General features: G+C 42.3%; 1 protein-coding gene and 1 non-coding gene across 7 annotated transcripts; one reads left to right on the top strand and one right to left on the bottom strand.

Annotated features, from left to right (window-relative positions):
• Positions 1–11,371: 11,371 nt before the first annotated feature.
• Positions 11,372–11,614, top strand: LOC112299674 (small Cajal body-specific RNA 2). The gene has a single exon (XR_002974272.2). It is a non-coding gene; the product is annotated as a small Cajal body-specific RNA 2 (non-coding RNA).
• Positions 11,615–13,947: 2,333 nt separating this feature from the next.
• Positions 13,948–24,037, bottom strand: PDIK1L (PDLIM1 interacting kinase 1 like). Of its 6 annotated transcripts, none has more exons than XM_053920080.2 (4): positions 23,901–24,011; positions 22,824–22,970; positions 21,378–21,679; positions 13,948–17,636 (listed from the first exon to the last, which is right to left on the bottom strand). In XM_053920080.2, exons 3-4 carry the CDS (start codon positions 21,660–21,662, stop codon positions 16,896–16,898), a joined length of 1,026 nt encoding a protein of 341 aa, XP_053776055.1. In that variant the 5' UTR covers positions 21,663–21,679; positions 22,824–22,970; positions 23,901–24,011; the 3' UTR covers positions 13,948–16,895. The 6 variants fall into 6 exon arrangements, with proteins under 6 accessions (XP_053776055.1, XP_024410177.1, XP_053776056.1 ...); XM_024554409.3 differs by lacking the exon at positions 23,901–24,011 and adding an exon at positions 23,457–23,591; XM_053920081.2 differs by lacking the exon at positions 22,824–22,970 and having other exon boundaries at positions 23,901–24,037.
• Between the last annotated feature and the right edge of the window lie 132 nt (positions 24,038–24,169).

The raw sequence follows: 24,169 nt of genomic DNA, 5'->3' as shown, positions 1-24,169 counted from the left end.
TGCATAGGGTGGGGGAATTGTGGGAGGGATGGTGTGAGCTAGTGTGAGGGCAAGAGGCTAGGAAAGGGACTTCTGGGGGGTGCGGCTCAGGAGGGCTTAGAGAGAAGACAGGGTGCAGAGAAGGGAGGGGTTTTGTGAGGAGATGGATTCAGTGAGGTAATGGGGACCCCCAGAAGAGGCAGGCTTAGAATGAGAGGAGGGGGCTCAAAGGGGGCCTGGGACACAGAGAGAGGGAAGGGTGGGACCCTGGGCTTCTGCAATGCCCTGGCACCACAGGAGGAGCCCCCTCGCAGGCCATGTGTAAGTCCCCAGAGGGATTAGAGCAGCCATCCTCCCATTCAGGGCTTTCCGTTTCGGAAAGAATTTCTGCCACAACAATAGTCTGGCTCCCGCCCTCCCTCTGAGGTGGTGACCTTTGGGCAGAGCCAGGTACCCAGCACCCACTGTCTAGTAGTCACTGGGGGGAGGGGCAGAAGTGGCCAGAGAAAGGAGGGGGCAGTGGGGTGGTGGAGAGGGATACATTAAGCATTTTCCCCCCTAAGCACCTAATGAACACTGAATGAAATAGATAGGATTTCTGCTCTCTTAGAGCTTACAATCTAGTGTTCCAGTAACAAAACCAGCCACATCTACTGTTCACTATATGCTTGGTACTACGCTAAGTGCTTTCCGCTCAGTGCCTCACTTACTTCTGACAAAGCCCGAAGTGAACTGGGTGAGGAGACAGGCAGAGAGAGGTGATGTGACCCACCGAGGGTCACACAGCTTGCAGATGGAAGAGCTGGGACTCCAGGGCCGGCTCATAGCCCCTGGGTAGCCTGCTGCCTTGACTGTGCACAGGCAGGGCTGCACCAAGTCCAGTCTCACTGCCCCCGGCCTTCCTGCTTTGCTTGCTCTGTTGGCCGGGCATGGGGGACAGAAGCAAGGATTGGAATGGGGGCAGCCCAATGGCAATCCTTGCTTCAGTCCTTGTCACCTACATCTCTGTCACCACATCTTCATCAACATCTCCACCATCTCCACTTTCCACCACCATCTTCATCAACATGTCTCCAGATTCAGTACAAGGAACAAAAAACACCCAACCTAGACCTAGTCGAACAGGGGAAAACATGGAAAAGAAACAGGGATGTCTCATGAAATGCAGGGGCAAGACATCTGTCTTCCTATCTCGACAAATACACCTTCATAATGACATGCTGAAAAATGTTTAGCCCTGGCCAGGTAGGTCAGCTGGTTAGAGCATCATCCTAATACGCCAAGGTTGCGGTTCAATCCCCGGTCTGGGCACATACAAGAATCAACCAATGAATACATAAATGAGTGGAACAACAAATCGATATTTCTCTCTTCCTGTTTCTCTAAAAACCAATAAATTAAAAATTTAAAGAAAAATTCTTAAAGCAATACTTACATTTAGAGATGAACTATGTTATGTAACATGTTCAAACATTTAAATGGGCTATGTATAATAAATTATCGTGAGCACAGAAAATATTGCAATACATTTTAATGGGATCACGTACGACCCTACTTCTTACGTCAGTTTTCACCATCTCCTAAAGCAATGGGCACCACGCTTCTTGCATGCCGTGCCTCGTCTTCATTCACAATTTAAAAGTAAAATATGCTGTGTAATACTGCAGACTGCTCCTCAGCCATCGCAGGCGTTACTGCACATACACACCATGCTGCTCACTGGAACACAGCGAAGCGAGAAAACAGACGCTCCACACCCGATGGGAAACGATAGTTTCTTGAGCGTGAATCTATGGCATTCATGCTCTCCGAGAGGAAGGATGTGACTGGTTAATTATTTTGTCGTTTCTCTTATCGAAGTGCTTTGACCACTGAGTCTCCCCTGTGCTCCACACAGTGGCTGTCTGCAGTGTCAGCAGCAGCGCAAACTTTTGTGGCATGTAGCAGTCTTTTATTTTGAGGACACAGGGCAAGAGATGTAGAGAAGCGTTTGTTTGGCTGAGGCTGAGAGCAGATATTGAGGAGCACGGCTCACACTGGGTCCCGAGGGAGAGATGCCCACGTGTTCTTCAATAAATGACTTTTGCGGTGTTTTTTTTTTTTTTTTATATCAGGGTTCCTTTAAAGGCAGGGGTCCTTCTAGTGAATTCTAAGGGTGGCACTGAGCTATGGCCATGGAAGTGTTGCGTCACACTGCACCTACCCAACTGTGGGGACCTACGCTTTTCTACGTGAGGAGGGCAGTTCCCCCGGAATTTGGAGGTTGAGGGCGGGGCAATGGTGGCGTTATAATCACCATTCCTATCATCATTACAGCATTATAACTAACGCCTTAACCCTACCCCTGGATTGTGACTGTCACCTTCTTCAGTCACTGTCAGTTTCCTCACCGTCCCACACTGAGCACCTGCAGTTTTGCCACTCAACAATGACTCATTTTCTTCTGTCAGTCACCCTGACCTTGGCCACCTTTCTCCCACTCTCAGCCCTTGTGCTCCCAGAGTGGGGTAACTTGACTCAGGGTGGGGCATTTGACCTAAACCTGGGTCAAAAGCCTATCACATTTCTCTGGCCCCACTACTTCATTTAAAAATGGACATGTAACTTGAATCATAACCAATGAGACTTGTTGTGACCTCTGAGAAAAAGCTTTTCTCATCATCCTCGCTGTGCGAGAATCTGGGGAGACAGAGCCCTGAGAGGACAGCCTGCCCCCAGGACTGAGTCGTCCAAGAGTGGAGACAGTGAAAACCAACCTCAATGAGTGCAGCCTCTGCACCTAGTCATGTCTGAAGCCAGTCCGAATGTGGTCCTCACAGTTGGGTAAATACATTTCCTTTTGGCTTAGCCGTGTTGGGTTGGTTTTTCAGGAACATCAGAAGGAAACGCACTGTTTTCTCCCAAACTAGGGTCACCTTCGTCACAGTGCCCGTAGCATCGAACACGTGCAGCCTCAATTTGCTCGCCATTCTAACCCATCTCCACACTAATTTCTCAAGTATGCTGACCAGGTACCTCCAGGTTTGTTATAAAGCTAACCTGGAAGAGCAGTAGAAGTTACTATGGAGTCAGGAGACCAAAGTTCTGGTCCTGACTTTACTAGGGACTCACTCTTGGCCTGGAGCAAGCAACTGATTAGATGGGTGATTCCCAGATGCCACTCCTTGGGTGCATGCCAGCTGGCTACCTAAAATCTACCCTGGGGAGCTTGTTAACAAGACAGACACCAGGACTCCACCCTCTAAGAACCTGATTTAGTATACCTGAGGTGGAGTCAAGGAGAAAACAAAACCCTGGATCATACTAATTTTATTAATGAGTGCCCCTACTAGAGAATCCAGATTTAATGTGTTACCTCCTGCAGCCAAAAGCAGCTCTAATAGTTTGCTCATTCAGTTGACTAACACTAGCACTCAGCATCACCTGTATATTGCTGATGAGGCGGAGGTGCCCGCATTTCCTTGGTTAATCTGTCTGACGCCTAAGAATATAGGAATGTTGGAGAAGATTTATCACTTGAAATTGCATACACTCCATAACCCGACTGAGTACATTCCCCACCGGGGCTCAGAGGGTAGTTCTTCACCTAGGTGCCGAGACAAGCATTTGTGAAAGCAGCATCAGTATCTTTGAAAAATTGTATGGTGGGTGTCCTCTGCCGCAGGGGTATATTGGAAGAGGCACTACTGAGATGGGCCCCCTGATATCCCTGGGGATGATGGAGTCTCAGAGGAGCGGAGGCCAAGTGGCAGAGCTGAACTGAACTGCCAGCGTCACGGTGGGGAATGTGCGGTAGGATGAAGTGATCATCAAAATGTTTTGATTTGCAGGGATTTAAAAAAAAGATTTTATTTATTTATTTTTAGAGAGAGGGGGAAAGAGGGAGAAAGAGAGGGAGAGAAACATCGATGTGTGGTTGCCTCTCATGCACCCCCTACTGGGGACCTGGCTGGCAACCCAGGCATGTGCCCTGACTGGGAATCAAACCTGCGACCCTTTGGTCTCAGGCTGGCGCGGCGCTCAATCCACTGAGCCACACCAGCCAGGGCAACACTTGCAGGGATCTTTGATCAGAGTCTCTCTAAGAATGAAACAGATTAGCTGCTTATTGAATATTATTGAGGCATATTACAGAAAAATCTCCATGTCTTATGGTCAGAAGCCTAACTTGAATTGTCACAATGGAGCATCTCAGCCTTTTAGGCTAATTTCCAGATCTAAGCCAGTTCACAGACCTGAAATCCTGATCGAATAGGAGGCCAGGTCCCTTAGAGGAGAACCCTGCAGCACTGCCATAACTATGTACAGTAAATCTTCTCTGGGGAAGGGAGAGGGGAAAGCGCAGACATTTCAGGAACTTTTAGACATCAAGTTTGAATTGATGCTAATATGTGGGAACCCAAGATTCAACGTGTCCAACACTAAACTAGTGTTTTATATCTCCCGTCCCTCCGAATCTTGTCCACCACTGCTTCCCTCATCTCAGTTGTGCTTCATCTCAGCATCTTCCCAATTGCTCAGGTCGAAAGCATGGAGGAATCTTGGACACATCTCCTTCTTTCACATTCCACATCTAATCTGTCAACAACGGCCTTTGGCTCTAGCTTCAGAATACATCCAGCTTGACGTACTCTCCCTCTCAGAGCACACCTACCTTTGCCTTTCTCTCTCCTAAGCACCAAGCGCCCTTCTTCGGCCTCTGTAACCTTGTTTTCCGAGCCTACGCAACCCAGCTGGCTCCCTTCTACCACCTCTGTAACTTTCTAAACAAATTTTCTCTTACATTTTTTGGGGAAAAAGAATACATCCAGATTTAGATGACTTCTGTCCTACTCCACTCCTACCACCCTGGTCCAGACCATCACCATCTCTTGCCTGGATTACATCCTCAGCCCCCAGGAACAATTCAGCTTCTCCAGCTTTTCTTCTGAGATCCCATTCAGAGATCCCAAGGTCAGCTGAAGGGGGTTTCTTCGCAGCTCCTCCAACACATCTCTTTCTACTCTCTTTCAAATTCAGACATCCTTTCCCACTTCCTCCCTTCAACATTTGTTCTGCACACAAGTATTAGGCACCCACTAGTTCCAGAGCCTTCACAATTTTTAAATGACTTCAGGAGAGAGATGAGAATAAATCTTTGGGCCACAAAGGGCCAAGACCCCGAGTCGCGCGTTCCCTCTGGCCTCCTGAGGTTCCAGCTGTAGTCCGAGAGGCCGTCCTTGCTAACCCTAGGGATCTCAAAGAAATTGGTCATCAGGAGGTTGGAGCCTAGGCCAGCTCTTGTTTAGTGACACGCTGGGGATCTGTGGTCAACCACTTACCCTTCAGAGACTGCCCCCAGCAAGACTGTGAGATTAGGTGAACTTGGCACTGTGAGGCACAGGCAACAGTGATCATTTTGCTTCCCAAATCACCACACCCTATCCTATCATGTCTACAGGAAGCAAGTCTGTGGAACTGAGGGGAGCCAGAGATTCAGATTGGGGAGTGGTTTACTCAAGGATACCCAGAAAGTGCCCGTCTGATTGTGCTTGAGCAGGGTGTTCCAGGCCCATCCTCCAGAGGGCAGGCTTTAGCCTTCAAGAAGCCTTGATTCGCTTTTACCTGCAGGCTGTTTCTCCCAGCTCCTGGTAGCCCAAGGGTCCACATCTCAGCTCTGCTCTTCCACCTGGTGACCACTCCAATGGTTATTCACCTTGCTCCTTGATGCTTGGTAATACCAGTTAACCCGTAAGAGCAGCAGTCTCTTTCATTTATATTTTCTCCTGCAGTTTATAAAATATCTTCACATTATTTTCATTTGGTTCACAAAGGAACTTGGACGAATAATTTATTATTATGGCCATTTTTTAGAAGAGGTGACAGGCTCACAAAGGTGAAGTTGCTCCACCAAGTTCACAGAGGAAGTTTTGCTGTTGCAGACATTTACCGAGCACTTGCTATGTGCCAAGGATGATGTTAAAAGGTTAGTTTATTTAATGCTCCGGTAATTAAAACAGTGAAGTATTGACATAGGGATAGACATATAGATGACTGAACTTACAGAGCTTGTTAATTGTAAGGTTCAAAGCTCCCATGTCCTCGCTGAATTTTTGTTTATTTGCTCTATCAATTACTAGGAGAGGTGTATTAAAATAATATCCCACGGTGGGATGGCAGATTTGTCCGTTTCTCTCTAGCATTTTGAAGCTATGTTATTTGATGCGTACCAATTTAGATAAGTTCTCTCTGTGGTGAATTGACCTTATCATTCTATAGTGACCCTCTTTAGTGATGCTTTTTGCTTAAACATAATTTCATCCTTTTTCCTCCCTAGTGTTTCTTTTTCCAAACTTTGTCGATCTGTGTTTTTATGTGTTAGATCTGTATTTTGTGAACAAAACATTGCTGGATTTTATATTTATTTGTTCTGACATCATTTATCTTTGAATTTGGATCAATATAGTTTTTATTCCTGTCATCTTATAATGTGCATTGTTTGTTGTGTTTCCCACCCGCTGTTTTAAAAACTTTTTTTATTTACCGATTTTTGAGAGTACGCACGCGTGCGAGAGAGAAACATTGATTTGTTGTTCCACTTATTTATGCATTCATTCATTGGTCATTCCTTGTATGTGCCCTGACTCTGTATGGAACCCACAACCTTGGCATATTGGGAGGACACTCTAACCAACCGAGCTACCTGGCCAGGACTAACATTTTTTGATTGATTTTTCCTCCCAGAAACATGTATATTGCTACAAATCCACTAAAATTTCAGGGGGTTCAAGATTCTCTGAGGTCCATTCATGGATCCCGTGTTAAGAATCCATGAATGTTATAGTGCTGAGAGGTGGAACAAAAAGACACACCCATTGTTGAGCTTTTGTTTTGTTTTGTTTTCTAAAGACTGTATTTACTTATTTTTAGAGAGAGGGGAATGGAGGGAGAAAGAGTGGGAGAGAAACATCAACCCGTTGCATCCCACATGCCCCTGACTGGGGATCTGGTCTGCGACCCAGGCATGTGCTCTGACTGGGAATAGAACCTGTGACCTTTTGCCTCACAGGCCAGTACTCAATTAGCTGAGCTACACCAGGCAGGGCCATTTTTTAGCTTTTATTCCAAGTTCATATTTCTCTGCTTGTCTTCAAAGACCACTCATAATCTGATTTCACTGTATTCATCTCACCTTTTTTTCCCGACACACATTTTCAGCGATAGTCCATCTAGGCATCTCCAGGATCTCTCTTCACTTCTATACTTGCCTCCATTTGTGCGATGTAGAGTGGTCACTAAGATCATGGGCTTTCAGGCCAAGGCAGCCTGGGTTTAGATCCCGTACTGGCTGTGGACCTGGGCAGGTTATCTACCCTCTCTGTGCCTCAGTTTCTGTACCTGTGAAACGGCGAAGAACAGTACCTAGCTTGCACGGTTCTGGAGGATATGAGTTGGTGCATTTGAAGCACTTAAAGCAATGCCTGGCTCATAATAAGTGCTTGAGACATTTTAGTTGTGAATACTGTTTGCTCCTGTATAGGCTTGTCATTATTAGTTTCCTATACCCCAATCTGTAAGCTGGGAGAGGATTCTTGTAAATAAAATAGTTCTAAAAAGTCTCTAACAAAGTATCTGGCGCACAGTAGGGCTCATTTTCTTGAGAAGCAATTTTCCTTTTGCTGTTTCAAGGGAGAGATAGAGCTCTCTGTACTGGAAGTCTATGGCTTCACTAGTCCCAGTGGGGAAACAAAAGCTTTGCTTTTCATCTCAAGGGCAATTAAATGGTTCAAAAAGTTGAAATGTGGGGGAATGAGCAACCCCACCGCCTCAACAAGGGTGGTCTTCTGAAACTGAAGGAAATGGACAGGTGGCTGGTTCTGTGAGAACTAAGCTCAAGCAGTGACTCCTGGCAACGAGACTTCTGATGAGATGGAATGTGACTAAGGTCCCAGTGTTTGAACTGGGCATGAAGAGAACTTCCATGAGCAGGAAATGCTGGACCATTTGGACTTGGTCAATAAGCATGTCAGTGGACAGACTGAAGCCCTTTTTCCAAGTCTTATCCTGGAGAAATTCCTTGTAATCTTGGCTGTTTGGGAATAACGAAATATGAAATTTCGTATATCTTGGTGTCTTAGAGCAATTTTTTAAAATATGCTAACCCTAGGACATTGCTTTTTAGAGAGAGAATAAGTGAAAGAAACATCGATGTGAGGGAGAAACATTGATTGGTTGCCTCCTGTACGTGCCTGCACCGAGGATCATAAGTGCCCAGACCACAGATCAAACCTGCAGCCCAGGTGTGTGCCCTGAGAGGAATTCAAATATGCAACCTTTCAGTTACTGGATGACATTCCAACCAACTGAGTCACACAGGCCAGGGCTTAGAGCAAATTTTTTTCCAGCTCATTCTGCTTTATTCTTTCTTTCTTTTTAAAAAAATATATGTTATTGATCATGCTATTACAGTTGCCCCAATTTTTCCTCCTTTCCCCCCTTCTGCCCAGGACCGCCTTCCCTCCAGTAATCCTCCCCCTTAGTTCATGTCCATGGGTCATACATATAAGTTCTTTGGCTTCTCCACTTCCTCTGCTGTTCTTGACATCCTCTGTCCATTTTGTACCTACCATTTATGCTACTTATTCCCTGTACCTTTTCCCCATTTTCCCCCTTCCCCCTCCCAGCTGTTAACCCTCCAAATGATCTCCATATCTATGATTCAGTTCCTGTTCTGCTTGTTTGCTTAGTTTCTTTTTTTTAGATTCAGCTCTTGATAGTTGTGAATTTGTTGCCCTTTTAATGTTCATAGATTTGATCTTCTTTTTCATAAATAAGTCCCTTTAACATTTCATGTAATAATGTCTTGGTGTTGATGAACTCCTTTAGCTATACCTTGTCTGGGAAGCTCTTTATCTGCCCGTCCATTCTAAATGATAGCTTTGCTGGAGAGAGTAATCTTGGATATAGGTCCTTGCCTTTCATGACTTCGAATACTTCTTTCCAGCCCCTTCTTGCCTGCAAGATTTCTTTTGAGAAATCATCTGATAGTCTTATGGGAACTCTTTTGTAGGTAATTGTCTCTTTTTCTCTTGCTTCTTTTAGGATTCTCTCTTTATATTTAATCTGGGCTAATGTAATTATGATGTGCCTTGGTATGTTCCTCCTGGGTCCAACTTCTTTGGGGCTCTCTGAGCTTCCTCAACTTCTTGAAAATCTATTTCCTTTGCCAGATTGGGGAAGTTCTCCTTCATTATTTTTTCAAATAAGTTTTCCATTTCTTGCTCTTCCTCTTCTCCTTTTGGCACCCCTATGATTTGGTGTTGGAATGTTTAAAGATGTCCTGGAGGTTCCTAAGCCTCTCCTCATTTTTTTGAATTCTAGTTTCTTCATTTCTGTTCTGGTTAAATGTTTCTTTCTTCCTTCTGCTCCAAACTGTTGATTTGAATCCCGGTTTCCTTCCCATCACTATTGGTTCCCTGTACATTTCCCTTTACTTCACTTTTCATAGCCTTCATTTTTTTCCTCTAATTTGCGACCATATTCTACCAATTCTGTGAGCATCCAGATTACCAGTGTTTTTAACTGTGCATCTGATAGGTTGGCTATCTCTTTGTCACTTAGTTGTATTTTTTCTGGAGCTTTGATCTGTTCTTTCATTTAGGCCATATTTCTTTGTCTTGGCATGCTTGTTATGTAGTAAGGGGCAGAGCCTTAGGTATTCACCAGGGCCGAGCAACCCACGTGGCTGCGCTGTGATGCTGTCTGTGGGGGAGGGGTCCAAGAGGGAGCAATGCCGCTTGCTCTGCTCTCTGCTGGTTTTCAGTCACTTCCCCCACTACCCACAAGCAAAGTGGACCCTTCTGGGGCTTATTCCTGGGTGGGTGGGCTTATGTATGTTCTAGGCCCCTGTGGGTCTCTCCAGTGAACTCTCCTGTGAGGCTGGGAGTTTCTCCCGCTGCCGTCTCACCCCCCACAGGTGTTTTCAGTCAGAGATTTTGAGGCTTTATTTCTCTGCGCTGGAGCCCTGGGTTGTGCAGTCTGTCTCGCTCTCCAGTTGTTCCTCCCAGTTTATCCGCACTTGAATGTGGGACTGTCCCGTCCACCAGCTGCCACCTCACCCACCCTGGTCCTCCAACCACCACCTTGCTGTGAGTCCTCTCCACCCGGCTGCCCGTCTCTGCCCCTCCTACTGGATGAATGTGTCTTCTTTATCTCCTTGGTTGCCGGACTTCCATACAGTTCCATTTTCTGTCAGTTCTGGTTGTCTTTTGTTTTTAAATTTGTTGTTGTCCTTCTTTTGGTTGTGTGAGGAGGCACAGTGTCTGCTTTTCTCTTGCTGCTTTTAAGGTTTTCTCTATATCTTTAACCTTTGGCATTTTAATTATAATGTGTCTTGGTGTGGTTCTCTTTGGGTCCAACTTGTTTGGGACCCTCTGTGTTTCCTGGACTTGTATGTCTATTTCTTTCACCAAATTAGGGTAGTTTTCTTTTTATTATTTTTTCAAATAAGTTTTCAATTTCTTTCTCTTTCTCTTCTCCTTGTGGCACTCCTATGATTCGGATGTTTGTACATTTAAAGTTGTCTTAGAGGTTCCTAAGCCTATCCTCATTTTTTAAAATTCTTTTTTTCTTCCTGCTGTTCTGATTGAATGCTTTTTCCTTCCTTGTGTTCTAAATCATTGATTTCTCGGCTTCATCCTCTCCACTGTTGGTTCCCTATAGATTTTTCTTTATTTCACTAAGTGTTAACTTTCATTTCTTCCCTTATGTTTTTGCTATACTCAGTGAGTTCTTTGAGCATCCTCATCACCAGTGTTTTGAACTCTGCATCTAATAGGTAGGTTATCTTTATTTCATTTAGTTCTTTTTCTGGGGATGTGTTCTATTCTTTCATTTAGGCCATATTTCTTTGTCTCCTCAATTTGGCAGCCTCCCTGTGTTTGTTTCTGTGAATTAGGTAGAGCTGCTTTGACTCTCTGTAAAAGGCATCCGTCTGGATGAATGTGGCTTCTTTAAACCCTTGGTTGTTGGACTTCCATATAGCTTGATTTTCTGATGGTTCTGTTATTTGTTTTGAGAAATACTTGTAATTCTCTCTGTGGTTGCACAAGGAGGTGAAACATGTCTACCTATGCCTCTGTCTTGACCAGAAGTCTAAAGCAAATTTTTAATGATACATTATGTGCTTTGTTTTCTCAACTAAGTGCAGGGGCTGTGTGACATTCCTTTGTGACTCTTGCAGTCCTTTCATTAGTAATTTTCCATGATGGGTAGAGTAATTGAATTTTAGAGCTAGAAGGATTCTTGGAAATTGTACCTAGTTAGTGCTGACAGTAATTATATGAAGACCAAAGACATCACTCTATTGAAGTACTATGTCCTTGAAAGAAATCCTGAAGTCAGAAGTTTCTCCTCTCCCCAGAGGGAGGGTGGCCTGGGGTGGGATGATTGTGTACTGTGACAGGGTGTCATGTGGATGGTGCATGTGAGCCAAGTATGTGAATGGACGCAAGTGGTGATCGTGCCTGGGGTGTGCAAGACAAGTGTCTGACCCCTGTGCTCCTCCCCCTGCCTACACATTGATCTTATTTGATTGGGTTGTGACCCCAGTCCCACTAGGCCAACTGGAGATGAAAAGAAGTTTCTCTTCTAAGGACTGGGCCTAAGGTAAACATGTAATTTAACCCCAAAGAATTCTTTTGTTCTCCACAGCTCATTGTAGCCCACATGTACTGACATTCCTTTGGGAAAGACTGTAAGAACCAAGTGTCTTCTTCCATCTGCTGGTACTGATATGATCAGAGGGACTGACGACTCACCAGATCCCTCACTAGCTTCAGGAAATCCTGTTAAACTGAAAGACCCAGGTCCAGGTAAAATCTCAGGAGCAGACTGGTTAGTTTGTGAGTCAGCTGGAGAAGGACTAGAGCTCCTGCAGACACAGATAGCTGTGTTTTGATGTGTAGAACTAGATAAGAATGGGTACCACCCAGTTGACAACGAGTCAACTCCAGTCTTTCTTTGGCTAGTCTGTGACTTAGCTTTCCAGTTCCTTTGGTGTTCATTCTTTTCCTTTCAACATCCACCCCACTTACCCTGTACCCAGAGTTTTCATGCAATGGTTCTTTATGTAACTAGAATAGTGGTTCGTATAATAGTGGAAGTAGTGGTTCAAAGATCTTCTGGACCTCTTCAAGAATCTGTGAAAAGTTATGAACTCTCTCCATGGAAAAATGCATATACACATAAAATTTTGCTTATGATTCTAGTCAGTCCACTGATAATCCTGGATTCCTTTGTTGAAGTCTGGCTGAAGAAGCCCTGGAGTAAAATACCTGGAAGCTCAGTTGGTTGGAGCACTGTCCTGATACACCAGGGTTGTGGGTTTGATTTCCCCAGTCAGGACACATGCAAGAATCAACCAATGAATGCATAAGTAAGTGGAACAGCAAATTGATGTTGCTTTCATTCACTCTCTCTCTTTAAAAACATTTCTTTATGGGTTTGGACATTTCTCACATTGATATGTATATTATTTCTGACCCTTACAAAATCCCTGAAATGTAAATATCATCTCCATTTTACAGATAGAGGAACTGAGGCTCAGAATGAAGTGACTTGCCCAATGCCACACATTAATTATGTAGGTGTTTGCAAAAGCTAGTTTTCAACATGAGATCTGCTGCACCAAAGCATGTACTTCTGCTACAAAGCCATGATGCCTTTGGCAACAGCAAATTGCCCAACTTCTGTTCAGGATAAGCCAAGCCTGAAATACTGGGGCTGAACAGGAAATGGAAGTGTGAAGTCAAACAAAAGCCCGAGTATCTCTTTAAAAAAACCACACAAAAACAACAAAACAAAAAAAACCCACCTTCTAACCAATGAAAAATCATTGTAAAAGGGAAAGTACTGCCTTCAAAAGACGCACTTTGCCCTGAAGAGGTGTGGTCAGTAGGCTTCTCAAGTAGGAGTTATTATCTAACCACAAACCAACTGTCTATCATTACCCTGCACTTCAGCAGACATCTATGATTGGTCGACAGGGAGCAACATTTGAATTTGAAGAAAGGACCAAAATAACTAAGTGCCATTACTTCAGTGAGAAAGATAGAGCCTTGTTGTTAGAGAAAACTCTAACTGGGGTCAGAGATTAGGCACTAAAACCCTGTGTTAAGGTAAAACCATTACCTCACTAACTGGTGTTATTACTAAAAATTCCTCATCAAGAAATCAGCTCGTATTTTAAGTAAAACCTATTGAAAAGATATACAAAAGCATGTAAAGGCACTTTGTAAGCTACAAAGGGTTACAAAAAGGCTAGTAAATACAAATTTATAGTTTAACTTAAAAAATCTTTAAATAGAAAGCAAAATTTGCCTGTCTACAAAGGCCATACCAGGAAAAGGTGGCAGAGTCAGAAGCAGCCATAATTCCTGATGCCTACTGTTCTACTCATCACTAGCTCACAGGTAAAGTTAATGTTTTCTGTCTCCCATTTTCTCTGTGCTGTTTCATTGGACCACCAAGAGCACTGTAACCTCAGTACTTTGTTTATTCTGGAGAAGGCATACATAATAGAACCTACAAAGCTAAGAAAAAAGTGGGCCAGATGATTTTATGGAAAAGAAACCATAGTCTCAGGTTACAGATTGAAAGGCTGCATCTTCTTTACTTCATTCTGAGTCTGGAATGCATCCTCAGCTTAATGAGATAGAAAGATTAAAAAAAAATTCAGGCAATCCAAGTTCTTCTGACAAATACTGAAAGATAGTAAGCACTAAAATTTTAGACAACTTAAAATGCTGAAAGGAACTCCTATAATTCAATCCTATTTTCCTCAGCAATAGCTTCTATTACTGAAAGTTTAATTTAATAGATAAGGCTGAAAATGACACTGTTCCAAATTTTATATCCTCTACTACATTCATGAAGTACAGGACTATTCAGAGAGCCACCAAAGCAGTAATGTAGAATTCTCAGGGTTTGTTTTTTTTTGTTGAAACTCACTTTATTTAAAAAAAAAAGTCATGAACAATAAATTACAATCATTTCCCTTTTATAAATTCTTCATAAAATATATTCGACAATTTTAAAAGAAAATTTCAAAAGTTGCTTTAATTTTTGAAGTGCTGATGACTTATTTTTTGACCATTTTGTCATGCTGGTGAATTATTTTGTAGCTGCTACAATAGTTTGATAAACATTTTACAATTAAAAACACCAACAAAGAGGAAAAAACAGACCAGCAGAAAAAACAATTCAGTGTGCTATTTATCTGACACTTAACACTTACTTTATCATAATGACAAAGTATCCCTTAGCACCAAAAAATCTACAGGAACCCCATCTTTCTAAGTGACAACTAGTGCAAAATAACATTCTAGGAACTAACTGTACAACCCCATAGTTTAACTGGCCACAGCTGCCTATAAACTTATTTGAAATATTTGGTCTTTTTTCAATTAAGACAGATTTCATAAAACACTATAAACCATGGCAAGAGACTCTATGAAGAATAATTGTTTATTGAGTACCTATTATGGGCAAGGCACTATACAAATTCTTGCTTTCATTTTTTTCCTCTAGCAAATATCCAGGAATTTTCAAGCATCACTAATTATGTAGTATTTTTTTACTCCTGGCTGGAAAAGACTTGTGGCTATACACTATTTTTAAATTGTCATTTTATCAACTGACCTTTAGTGCTGAGCACACAGTAGGTACTTAATACCTCCTGTATGAAAGAACAAGACAGAGAATTTACTATCATTTTGCTTGGTATCATAGTCTATTTTAGAATACAAGGACTTCAAAAAATTCCAGAAGAAATTTCCTGATCACCTCACACCCTTACCACCAACGAAAGAATTCTGCTTCGCAGGTAAAATCTTTCAAAATAAATTATAATCATTAACTTTTAAATAAAGCAGGACCCAAAGCTATGTACTTAGGAAACCATGGCTCCAAGCACATAGATATTGGAAGAGCAAAGGAAGTGCTAGAATGCTATCGCCTGAATCTTGAACCTCTGCCATGTTATTGACAGACACTGTAACAATGCTTTTTATTTCCAATAACTCAATCCCCTTGGCCAGATCTGTGTTTTACTAATTTGGTGACCAGAGGGTCAGTTATCATGAGGTGCCAGTTTTCTACCTCTTGTTATCTTGAAAGTGATGTTAAAATGATTTCTTTTGTTTTTATTTTAAAAGGCTTTATTTCAATAAAACCTTTTAGCCCAAGTTTTGAACCTCTGGATCAAGTAACACATAGTTCAGAAACTTTATGTAATCTAATTTCTTTGTGCTTTTTCACCTCCTATAGTCCCCTGAACAAATTTTAAATATGGAAAAATTTATGATAGCAATATTCTAGAAGTTGTGGAGTTCAAAAGGAACATCTGAAGAGACTATGCAAACTATCAATCATTTCAATATTCTAATGTTTTAAAATACTTTTAACCAAAATTTCTAGTGCTTTAATAAAGATTAACCTAGATACATGGTCTTAAGTTCTCTCTAACTTTACAGGCTAATGCTCTGTTTTAGGAAAACCTTCTCTCCTTTGATATTAACTACCTGCATTTACAGAAAAACAAACTGGAGACAACCGTGGAGGATAAAAATCAAACTGACTTCCATAAGAGTAATGGTCTACTGGTTTTGACATAGACCACACCGAGTGATTGTATAAAATCTCTAACTTTTCTACTTGAAAGATATAGTTGATGCCACAATATGTTATCCATTTGCCAAACTATAAAGGTATCATCTCCCATATTAGCAAAAGGTGATCAACATTTAATACAACTACATCACTACCATTACTGTGTCAAATTAGACAAGAGAAGACAGCATTAGTGCCAAAATGAAAGGAATTCCAGTGATGAAACAAGAGACCCTATTAGGGCAGGTAATGTGAGGATAGAGCTCATTTGGTTTCTTCAATTTTATGCTGAGGCTCAGATATAAAATCTTGAAATAAAAAATTAATATATTAAGTACTGTAGTACATATATATAGCAATGTCTTCAGAAACAGAAAAATCCTGTATTCAGATTGCAGATGCTCAAGTGCAGACAAGTCCCAGTGCAGTGGTATAATTGGTTAATTGAATGCCTGGCTACCTAAAGAAGGTATGACTGAATCATCAATATCCTTGCCAACCTGCTCCCACACAACTGTGTGGCTAATTCTATTCCTGCAGCTATAGGGCACTGGAGAGTTCAAACATACTTCAGCAGCTTTGGATCACTTAATTTATGTTTCATTAGATTATTTTAGGCCCTCCAAAATGATCCCTTAAAAAATTGTATATTACAAAAATAAAAAACTTAATATGATTTCATTAGAGGGAGGGACAGGGAAGGACGATGAAGGAAGGTTCTTTTATTTCTCATCACTGATTTCACCAGCAGATCTCAAAAAACCCAAACCTACATCAAATAATTTAAACAGAAGTGGCATTTTCTTCATATGGAATGCAAAATGCACACATTCACATACTTACATATACATAAATATATACATATATGTTTCCTTTACAAAGCTTCGAAGGTTGCATTACCAGCATGCAAACCTCTTCTTCCATGGAAATTCCTAATACTGACAAGGAATGTCTAAAATACTTAGAGACATATTTCCAGAAAACTGGACTCTCTTTTCTTCTTGGCTCTTAGAGAATTTTCCTGCCAAACTTCTACCAATGATCACTAAAAAAAATTTACACCCACATTGGTAATACATTTAAAACATACCAACAAAATGGCCAGCTTGGACTTAAGAAAAATGAGGAAAAAAACACCCCACAATAAAATCTAACCCCTTAGAAGGTGGAGTTCATCTTTTTATATTCTTATTCAGCCACATTATGTTGCATCACTGTTAAAAACAGAAGCAGCATATCATCCAATTTATTTGCAAATAATATATGTGTCACGTTTCCCAGCTGCTATCTTTAAATGCAATTTGTACTAATCTGAGTTCTAGTTCAAAAGCATCTGGACGATCCTGAGGATTTGCAGCCAGCATTTCCTTAATCAGTTGTTTCATTCGCCCATTCATAGACTTTTTCTTCACAGGAATGAGAAGTTCCATTTTGGGATTTTCCAGAAGTGCCTCCCCAACAGGCACAATCTCAGTTCCTTGTTTTACATAACTCCCCAAGAGTTCCTTCTTTGTCTCTGTGTCTATAAATGTGATCCTTTCCAGCATTGCCCAGATGATAATCCCCAGAGCAAAGATGTCAGCTTTTGCTGTGTAATGTCCCTCCCACACTTCAGGAGCCATGTAGAAATCTGTTCCACAGGCTGTGGAAAGAAAACACTTGTTTACACTGACAGGTTCTTCTGGGTTCTGTCCTGAGGCTGAACACACTTTACTTAGACCAAAATCAGCCACTTTCAGTGTGGGTTCCAAGTCATTGGTATCCAACCTGCTTTGAGAAATCAAGATGTTGTCAGGTTTAAGATCTCGGTGGATGATCTGGTTTTTATGCAAGAAAGCCAGGGCACTGCTCAGCTGAAGCATGAAGCTGGTGTTAGTTTTGCGATTGGGTTTCCTGGACAACAGATACTCATTCATATCTCCTCCGTCACAAAAATCCATCACAAACCACAAGTAATAGGCGCTTCTGGGATCAAAGGCAATTTCTCCTTTTAATGAAGTCTCTACAAGCTATAAGGAAAAAAGGCAGAATACAATCATTTGCACAGTTTATGCAACTCAGCTACTGTATTTTGCTGTGGATGATGCACACCCATGTTTTTGGCTCAAACTTTCAGGAAAAAAATTTTTTCATTTTAATTTTTAAACTCAGTTATTTATTTATTTATGTTTAGTTACTTGTTTTTTTGTATTACAAAGGAATTTTAGCATTTATTTTTGAACATACAAATATTGTTATTGCTTTCTAGAGTTGCACTTTTAATGCATAAGCATAAGTAAAAGAATTAAAAACATGTTTATAGATACAGAACTAGTACTACCCATGTATAATGTGCATCCTTATTTTTCCCTCACAAGTTTGGGCAAAAAAGTGTGCAACATAAACAGCAAAATATGGTATATACAAAGTGTAGCTGGTTAAGTTAGTCTCCAATTTTATATGGACATTCCATACATATTTTATTTGGTCAATGTTTTCATATGTTCATTTTATTTTAAACTTCAGTACTTCAAACTATCACTTTGTCCCTAATGAGTACATACCAAATCTCTAAGTCAAGAGGTAAAAACTTACTTAAAAATAGCTTTATTTTGAAAAGTGTCCAGTTGGCTATACATTTTCCGCATGTGTCAATGGAGTTGAACTCTACTCATTTAGCTAACAGCTTCATGAAAAGATGCATGTTTCAGTAGCTAGACATTGGGAGATTGCCAGCTGGGATATAAATATCAATTAGGAAGTTCTATTAAATGAAACTGCTTAAAATATTTTACTTACTCATTGCACATACACTATCAACATCATCTGAGAAATCAAGAGAAAAATAATCAAGGAACAACTAGTTATTATAGAAAGAAAATGCTCCTGTAGTCACTGATGAAAGAAGCCTGACATCATTACTTCATACACTTCTACAGGCATAATGCAAATACTTTGACTATCTCTATTACTGGATGGCTTCTAAAAACAATTTATAACAGTCATATTTACATTTTGATATGAAAATTCAAATCTGAGTTTGTATATTGTCTGTGAGACAAGCTGCAATCTAGAATAAATGTTTTGTTATTATCTAATTACAGATCTATTACTTGAAATTCAAGAATATTAATTACTTCACCGAACATGAACTACCATTCTGAAATGCAGGCAGCATATATTGCTTTGAAAGCACGTGTCCTATGGCATCCTCTTCAGACCCATGGGTTTAATAGAAGCTTAGTAGGGAAGCCAAAGAGTTTCCATAGTCTCTTCAGATGTTCCTTTTGAACTTCTACAACTTTTGGAATTTTATTTTTTTATATATTTTTCTTTTCATATTCACCTGAGGATATGCCCATTGATCTCAGAGAAAGGGGAAGGGAGGGGGAGATAATTATGTTCAATTATCTATGGGTGCTGCTATTGGTTGTGGAGAGAAAGGGAGAGAAATGTCAATCGGTTTTGCCTGAACCTGAGACCTTTTGGTTTACCGGACTACATTCCAATGAACTGAGTCACACAGGCCATGGCTAGAAATACACAATTTTAATAGAGCTACATAGCACTGAATACTTCGTATGTGCCAAATATTGTATCTGCATCACCTCTAATTTTGACAACTCCCATGGAAGGTAGAAATTATTATTTCTATTTTACATACAAAGATACAGATGCTGGAAAAAGTTAGGTTATTTATTCAAGGTTGTATACCTAGCAAAAAGTGCCACAAGTCAAACAGAGATCTTTACAAAAACTTTACAAAAGGGAAGATATTACTAAACAAAAAGGTGCTTTTGATTTTAAAAAATCACTGAATCAAGTCTGGAAGTACTCACATTTTAAAGCCTTGAAAGGCCAGCTAATGCCTAGTTACTATAAAGATTGCTTGATCTGGACTCAAGAATACCATTAGCACTAAGTCATATGTTTACATGTCTTTTGGAAAAAGATTAAGCATCTTGATCTCCAAAATTCAATGCAAAGTTCAGTAAGGTTCTATATACTTTTTAGAGGAAATGTGGTGGTAAGAATGTTTCTGATATCTTCTATGAGTGTAACTTACAAAATAAGCACCTTTATTTTTAATGTTTAAAGATTTTATTTACTTTTAGAAAGAGGTGAAGGGAGGAAGAAAGAGAGGGAAATATTGATATGTGAGAGAAACATGGATCAGTTGCCTCTTGCAAGCCCCCAACTGGGGACCTGGCCGGCCACCCAGGCATGTGCCCTGACTGGGAATTGAACCAGCGACTTTCTGGTTCAGAGGCAGGCACTCAATCCACTGAGCCACACCAGCCAGGGCTAAAATAAGCACTTTTAGAAAAACAGAAGCAAAATAGTTGTGTTTTTTATTCAGTCTTAGGAGAGAAAACTTCGGGGCATAGCATGTTCAACTGCAATATAAATTAGATTCTTAAGATTGGTATTTGTTCACCATAACCTGAAACTTGGAAGTTTCTAATTACACACATATTGTTTGTTTTCTTGTTGTCTCTAGCCTGTAAGCCTTTTTTAAAATTACTTTTAATCTTCAACAGAGGGTATATCCATTGATTCCAGACAGAGGAAGGGAGATAGAGAGATACAGAAAACATCCATTGGCTGCCTACTGAAGGCACCTGACAAGGGACCAAACCCACAACCTAGGCATGTGCCCTGACTAGGAATTGAACCTGCGACCCTTTGGTCTACGGGACAACATTCCAACTGGGCCACACCGGCCAGAACAAGCCTTTGTTGTTTTAAAAACAGACTTTTGTGTCCTGATGGTAAATTCTGAATTTAGACATTCATGGAAAATTGTTTCCTTTTCCAGGAATAACTGGACTTAAGAAATTTTGCTCTGGCCTTTACCTAGCTATGTCTTAGTTATCTTTTCTCTTTAACTATTATAGAGCTGGTGGAGATTTTAATCTATGGCAGAAGCCAACCTAAAAAACAAAACAAACCCCTAACCTTTTCTGTTTTCTTATGTTAATGATTTTCCCAGGCCTACAAAATAGTACCTTGGAGGCTAAGAGTAATTTGGAGGTTAAGAGAGCACAAGTTTTTTGCTGACAGGTAGTTCTATGTTCAGCTCCCAATTCTGCTACCTGTTAACTATGTGACTTTGGATAAATTCATTATGTATTCTAAGCCTCAGTTTCTTCATTCGTAATATAGATACTAATAGCACTTTCCTCATAGTATTGTTCTGAGCAACTGCCTTTAAAGCACTTAGCACAGAGCATGAAACTAAGTAGGAACCCAAATGTTAGCTTTATCATTGCTGATAACACTCAGGTGTTAAGCCACATACTTCATGAATATGAAGTGGAACTGAATGGTTAAGAAACCATATAACCCTGTAAAACAGCAGAGGCTTATGTTCAAACCAGTGCCCAATTATCTATGGGTGCTGCTATTGGTTGTGGAGCTCTTCCTTTTCTTCTGTCTTCAGTTTAAAAAAAGTTGATTTCAAGTAAGTCAGTTTATTCCACTCTAGTCTTGATCACTTCTTTAGCTCCTGTGTTGCCCTATTCCTATGCAAATTGGCAAGTATCATGGCATAACAGGTGGCTTATGTTATTTTTAGGTATTTGCATCACAGGTTTAAATAAAACTTTGTTTTAAAGCAAACATCTACTCCATTGTTGGCAGACCCCCTACCTGCTCCTAACTATATAAACACCTGCATTTAAAAGCAGTTCATCTGACTCTTTCACTCCTCTTCTTGCTCACCAATGCTACGTTCAAATCATTTATATTTCCCATTCAACCACACATACCTGTAAATAAAGGGAAGAATTAGAGCCATGGGACATCTTTTGCACCATTCCATCTTTTTGCAGGATGCATTCCTCCAAGTGAATCACATTTGGATGTTGGCTCTTGATACTGCTTAGTGCCCAGAACTCACGCAGGGCTAGTTCAACATTCTCAGGAGCATGGCATCGAATTTTCTTCACTGCCACCCGTGCAGAGGTCTTTCTGATGACTGCTTCATACACAACACCGTAACTACCTCGGCCTACCTCCCGTATTAGATCGTACTTTGGCTGGCTACTCACCATCTTCAAGGTCAAGGTTTCTGGAAAAATAAACAAAGTGCTCTAATGAAATTAAGCATGCATAGTGGCTTATATTTCTTAAGTATGGTTTAGCTATCATTTACCTCACTGTTTACTTTGCTTGAAAGGTATCTGCTATACCTTGGGCAAATCTAAATATTTTAATACTAGTAAAGCAGGTAACATTTATGTAGTACTTACCACGTATCAGGAACCAAGTACTTTATAGTATCAAGTGGGGCAAACGTAGGTTTACAGTTGTGAGCACACACATTTATTCCTGTATTATTATTGTATTATTTTTCCATAGTGTAAACCTCTTTTGCCCCACCCTATCCAAATATCAACCCTTTGTCAGATATGCTATTAATCCACTTAATCCTCATAATAATATTAATGAAGTAGATACTATTATGGTCATTTTATAGATGAAAAAATTAAAGTATGGAGAGTTTAAGCAACATGCCCAAGGTCACCCAGGACCTGAGATCTGAAACCAGGCCACCTGGCTCTGACACCTGCAATTTTAACCACTACACTATATTACTTCGTACCCAAACTGCTTCAATGTATCACTGTTAAAGATAAACCAAAAAATTCAGCATTCTTACTTACTGATCACGTAAAACGAAGTTCCAATTTCTCTTTAAAGCTGGCACACACATAAAAAAGGTCATGAAACAGCAAAAATAAAAACAAAAAGCAAAACCCCATCAGACTTAGAAATACAAACACCTAGAAAGGTGTTTAGGGCCAGAAAGTGAACCAGATCACATATAGAACTGAAAATATGTAATTGTTTTTATTATTTGAAAGTAAAAAGTCAAAATGTTTCTATTTTAATTTTGTTACTTCCTTATTTCTTGCCAACTAAATGAAAATAAATGTGGAGAATAACGTTCCTTTAAAAATCAAGGAAGCTACGTCAAATATGATCACCTTTCTGTTGTTGAACAATAGTTACTTAGGTCTACTTCATTTTTGCCAGCGAAAACTGTCCTACAAATCAAGGGGCTCTCTTTGTTTGGAGGAACAAAAAGCTACTGACCCTTGAGCCTGAAAAATTCAGAACAGCTACTTTTAAGTCCAAGTATCGATTTGACCAAGAAAACAAAAGCGCCTGAGATTGCTTCGTAGTCCCACAGCCTCTGATCGGACACCCACCCTGCCAATTCCTAGCGCACTTCCTAGGTCTGATTTCCCGGCCCAGAATCTTGCGTCCCGACTACACAGCAGACTTTCTTCGCTGCTCCCCGTGGATCTCCAGTTATCGTCCATCTCAGAGTGGCTGGGTCTTTGCAGCTGCCCCACCTGGGGGAGGGAGGGTGTTTAGGGAATCCCGGCGATCCGGCTCACAACCCGCACGGCGATGCATCCTGTGCGAACCTCCGGGACCTGGCCGGCGTCTCCCGGCCGGGCCGCACACCTGCGGGCGCCGAGGTGCGGGCGCGGCGGCGCAGGGCCCAGCTCATTGGCCGAGGGTCAGACCCACCCCCTCCTCACCAAGTCCAGGCGGAACCCCGAGGGGATCCTCCCGAGGCCCTTCCCCCGCAGGGGCCAGGCCAGCGGCCGCCCCCACCCTTCCGGGCTGGAGGCCCGGGCTAGGGTCATAAGAGGAGGCCGCAGAGGGGGCAGGTGGCCGGAGGTGTGCCAGTCGGAGGCCTGAAGAGCGCAAGGCCTTCTCCAGGTTGACTCCGCGGACAGGTCTGTGACAGGACCCCCGGAGAAGGGGGGCATGGGCAGGACCCTCGGCTGTGCAGCAGGGCCTCCTCTGCCAGGCTGGAGGGCCGGATTTACCTCAGGGTAGCCACTGCCGCTTCTCCCTCTCACGGGCTCTGCAGGCCGCCATTATCGGGCAGCTCGCGCCTCCGTCGCCGCAGCCTCCAGTCAGAGGCCGGCGCGCGCCCCCGCGGTGCGCGGACACACACCCTGACGCCTCGCGGCCCCGCCCCCCTCCGGCTTTCCGTAGCGCGAGCGGCCAGGATGCCACGCGCCGTCCCTATTGGGCGCGCGCCCCGGGCTCCCCTGGCCACCTCCCCTCTCCCCTGGCTTTCAGGATCCCGGAGTCTCGGAAGGTGTGCGCGCGCTGGCACGCACCACTCCAGTCCCTCCACGCAGGGGAGGCGAGGCCCGGGAGAGAGGAGGCCACTGCACGCTCGGGAGTGGGATGTGCTCCAGCCGCAGCAGGGGGCTGGCCCTCAGCAGCTGATCGCAGCCCCCCCTCCCCCCAAGCCGACCTACCGGTTGCCCGCCAGGTGTGCGAGAGTCCCCGGGGTGGGATGCCTGGTGCATCTTCTTCAGTGCCGACCTGGGGTGCGTGCGGTACGCAGGTCGCTTCGGCGGGCACGCGGGGAGGCGCGGCGGGAGCTGGGAGGCCCGGCGTCCACCCCGCCCGGAGGGAGGCTGCACCTTTTGTCAGAGTCACTGAGCCATGTTTGCGGGCGGTGCAGTTGCCGAGGCGGCAGTGGCGCGGGGCTGGGTGCGATCATCTGGGAAGAAGCTGTCCCCTG

The sequence above is a fragment of the Desmodus rotundus genome, chromosome 3 (genome assembly GCF_022682495.2).
Source record: "Desmodus rotundus isolate HL8 chromosome 3, HLdesRot8A.1, whole genome shotgun sequence".
Taxonomy (NCBI): Eukaryota; Metazoa; Chordata; class Mammalia; order Chiroptera; family Phyllostomidae; genus Desmodus; species Desmodus rotundus.
This window is presented reverse-complemented; position numbering and strand designations above follow the sequence as displayed.

Coding starts and splice junctions, on each gene's coding strand:
- PDIK1L (XM_053920081.2), bottom strand. CDS start 21,662: ATGGTGAGTAGCCAGCCAAAGTACGATCTAATACGGGAGGTAGGCCGA. Junction 17,637..21,377: donor ATTCTTCCCTTTATTTACAG/GTATGTGTGGTT, acceptor TTTTCCTTATAG/CTTGTAGAGACTTCATTAAA.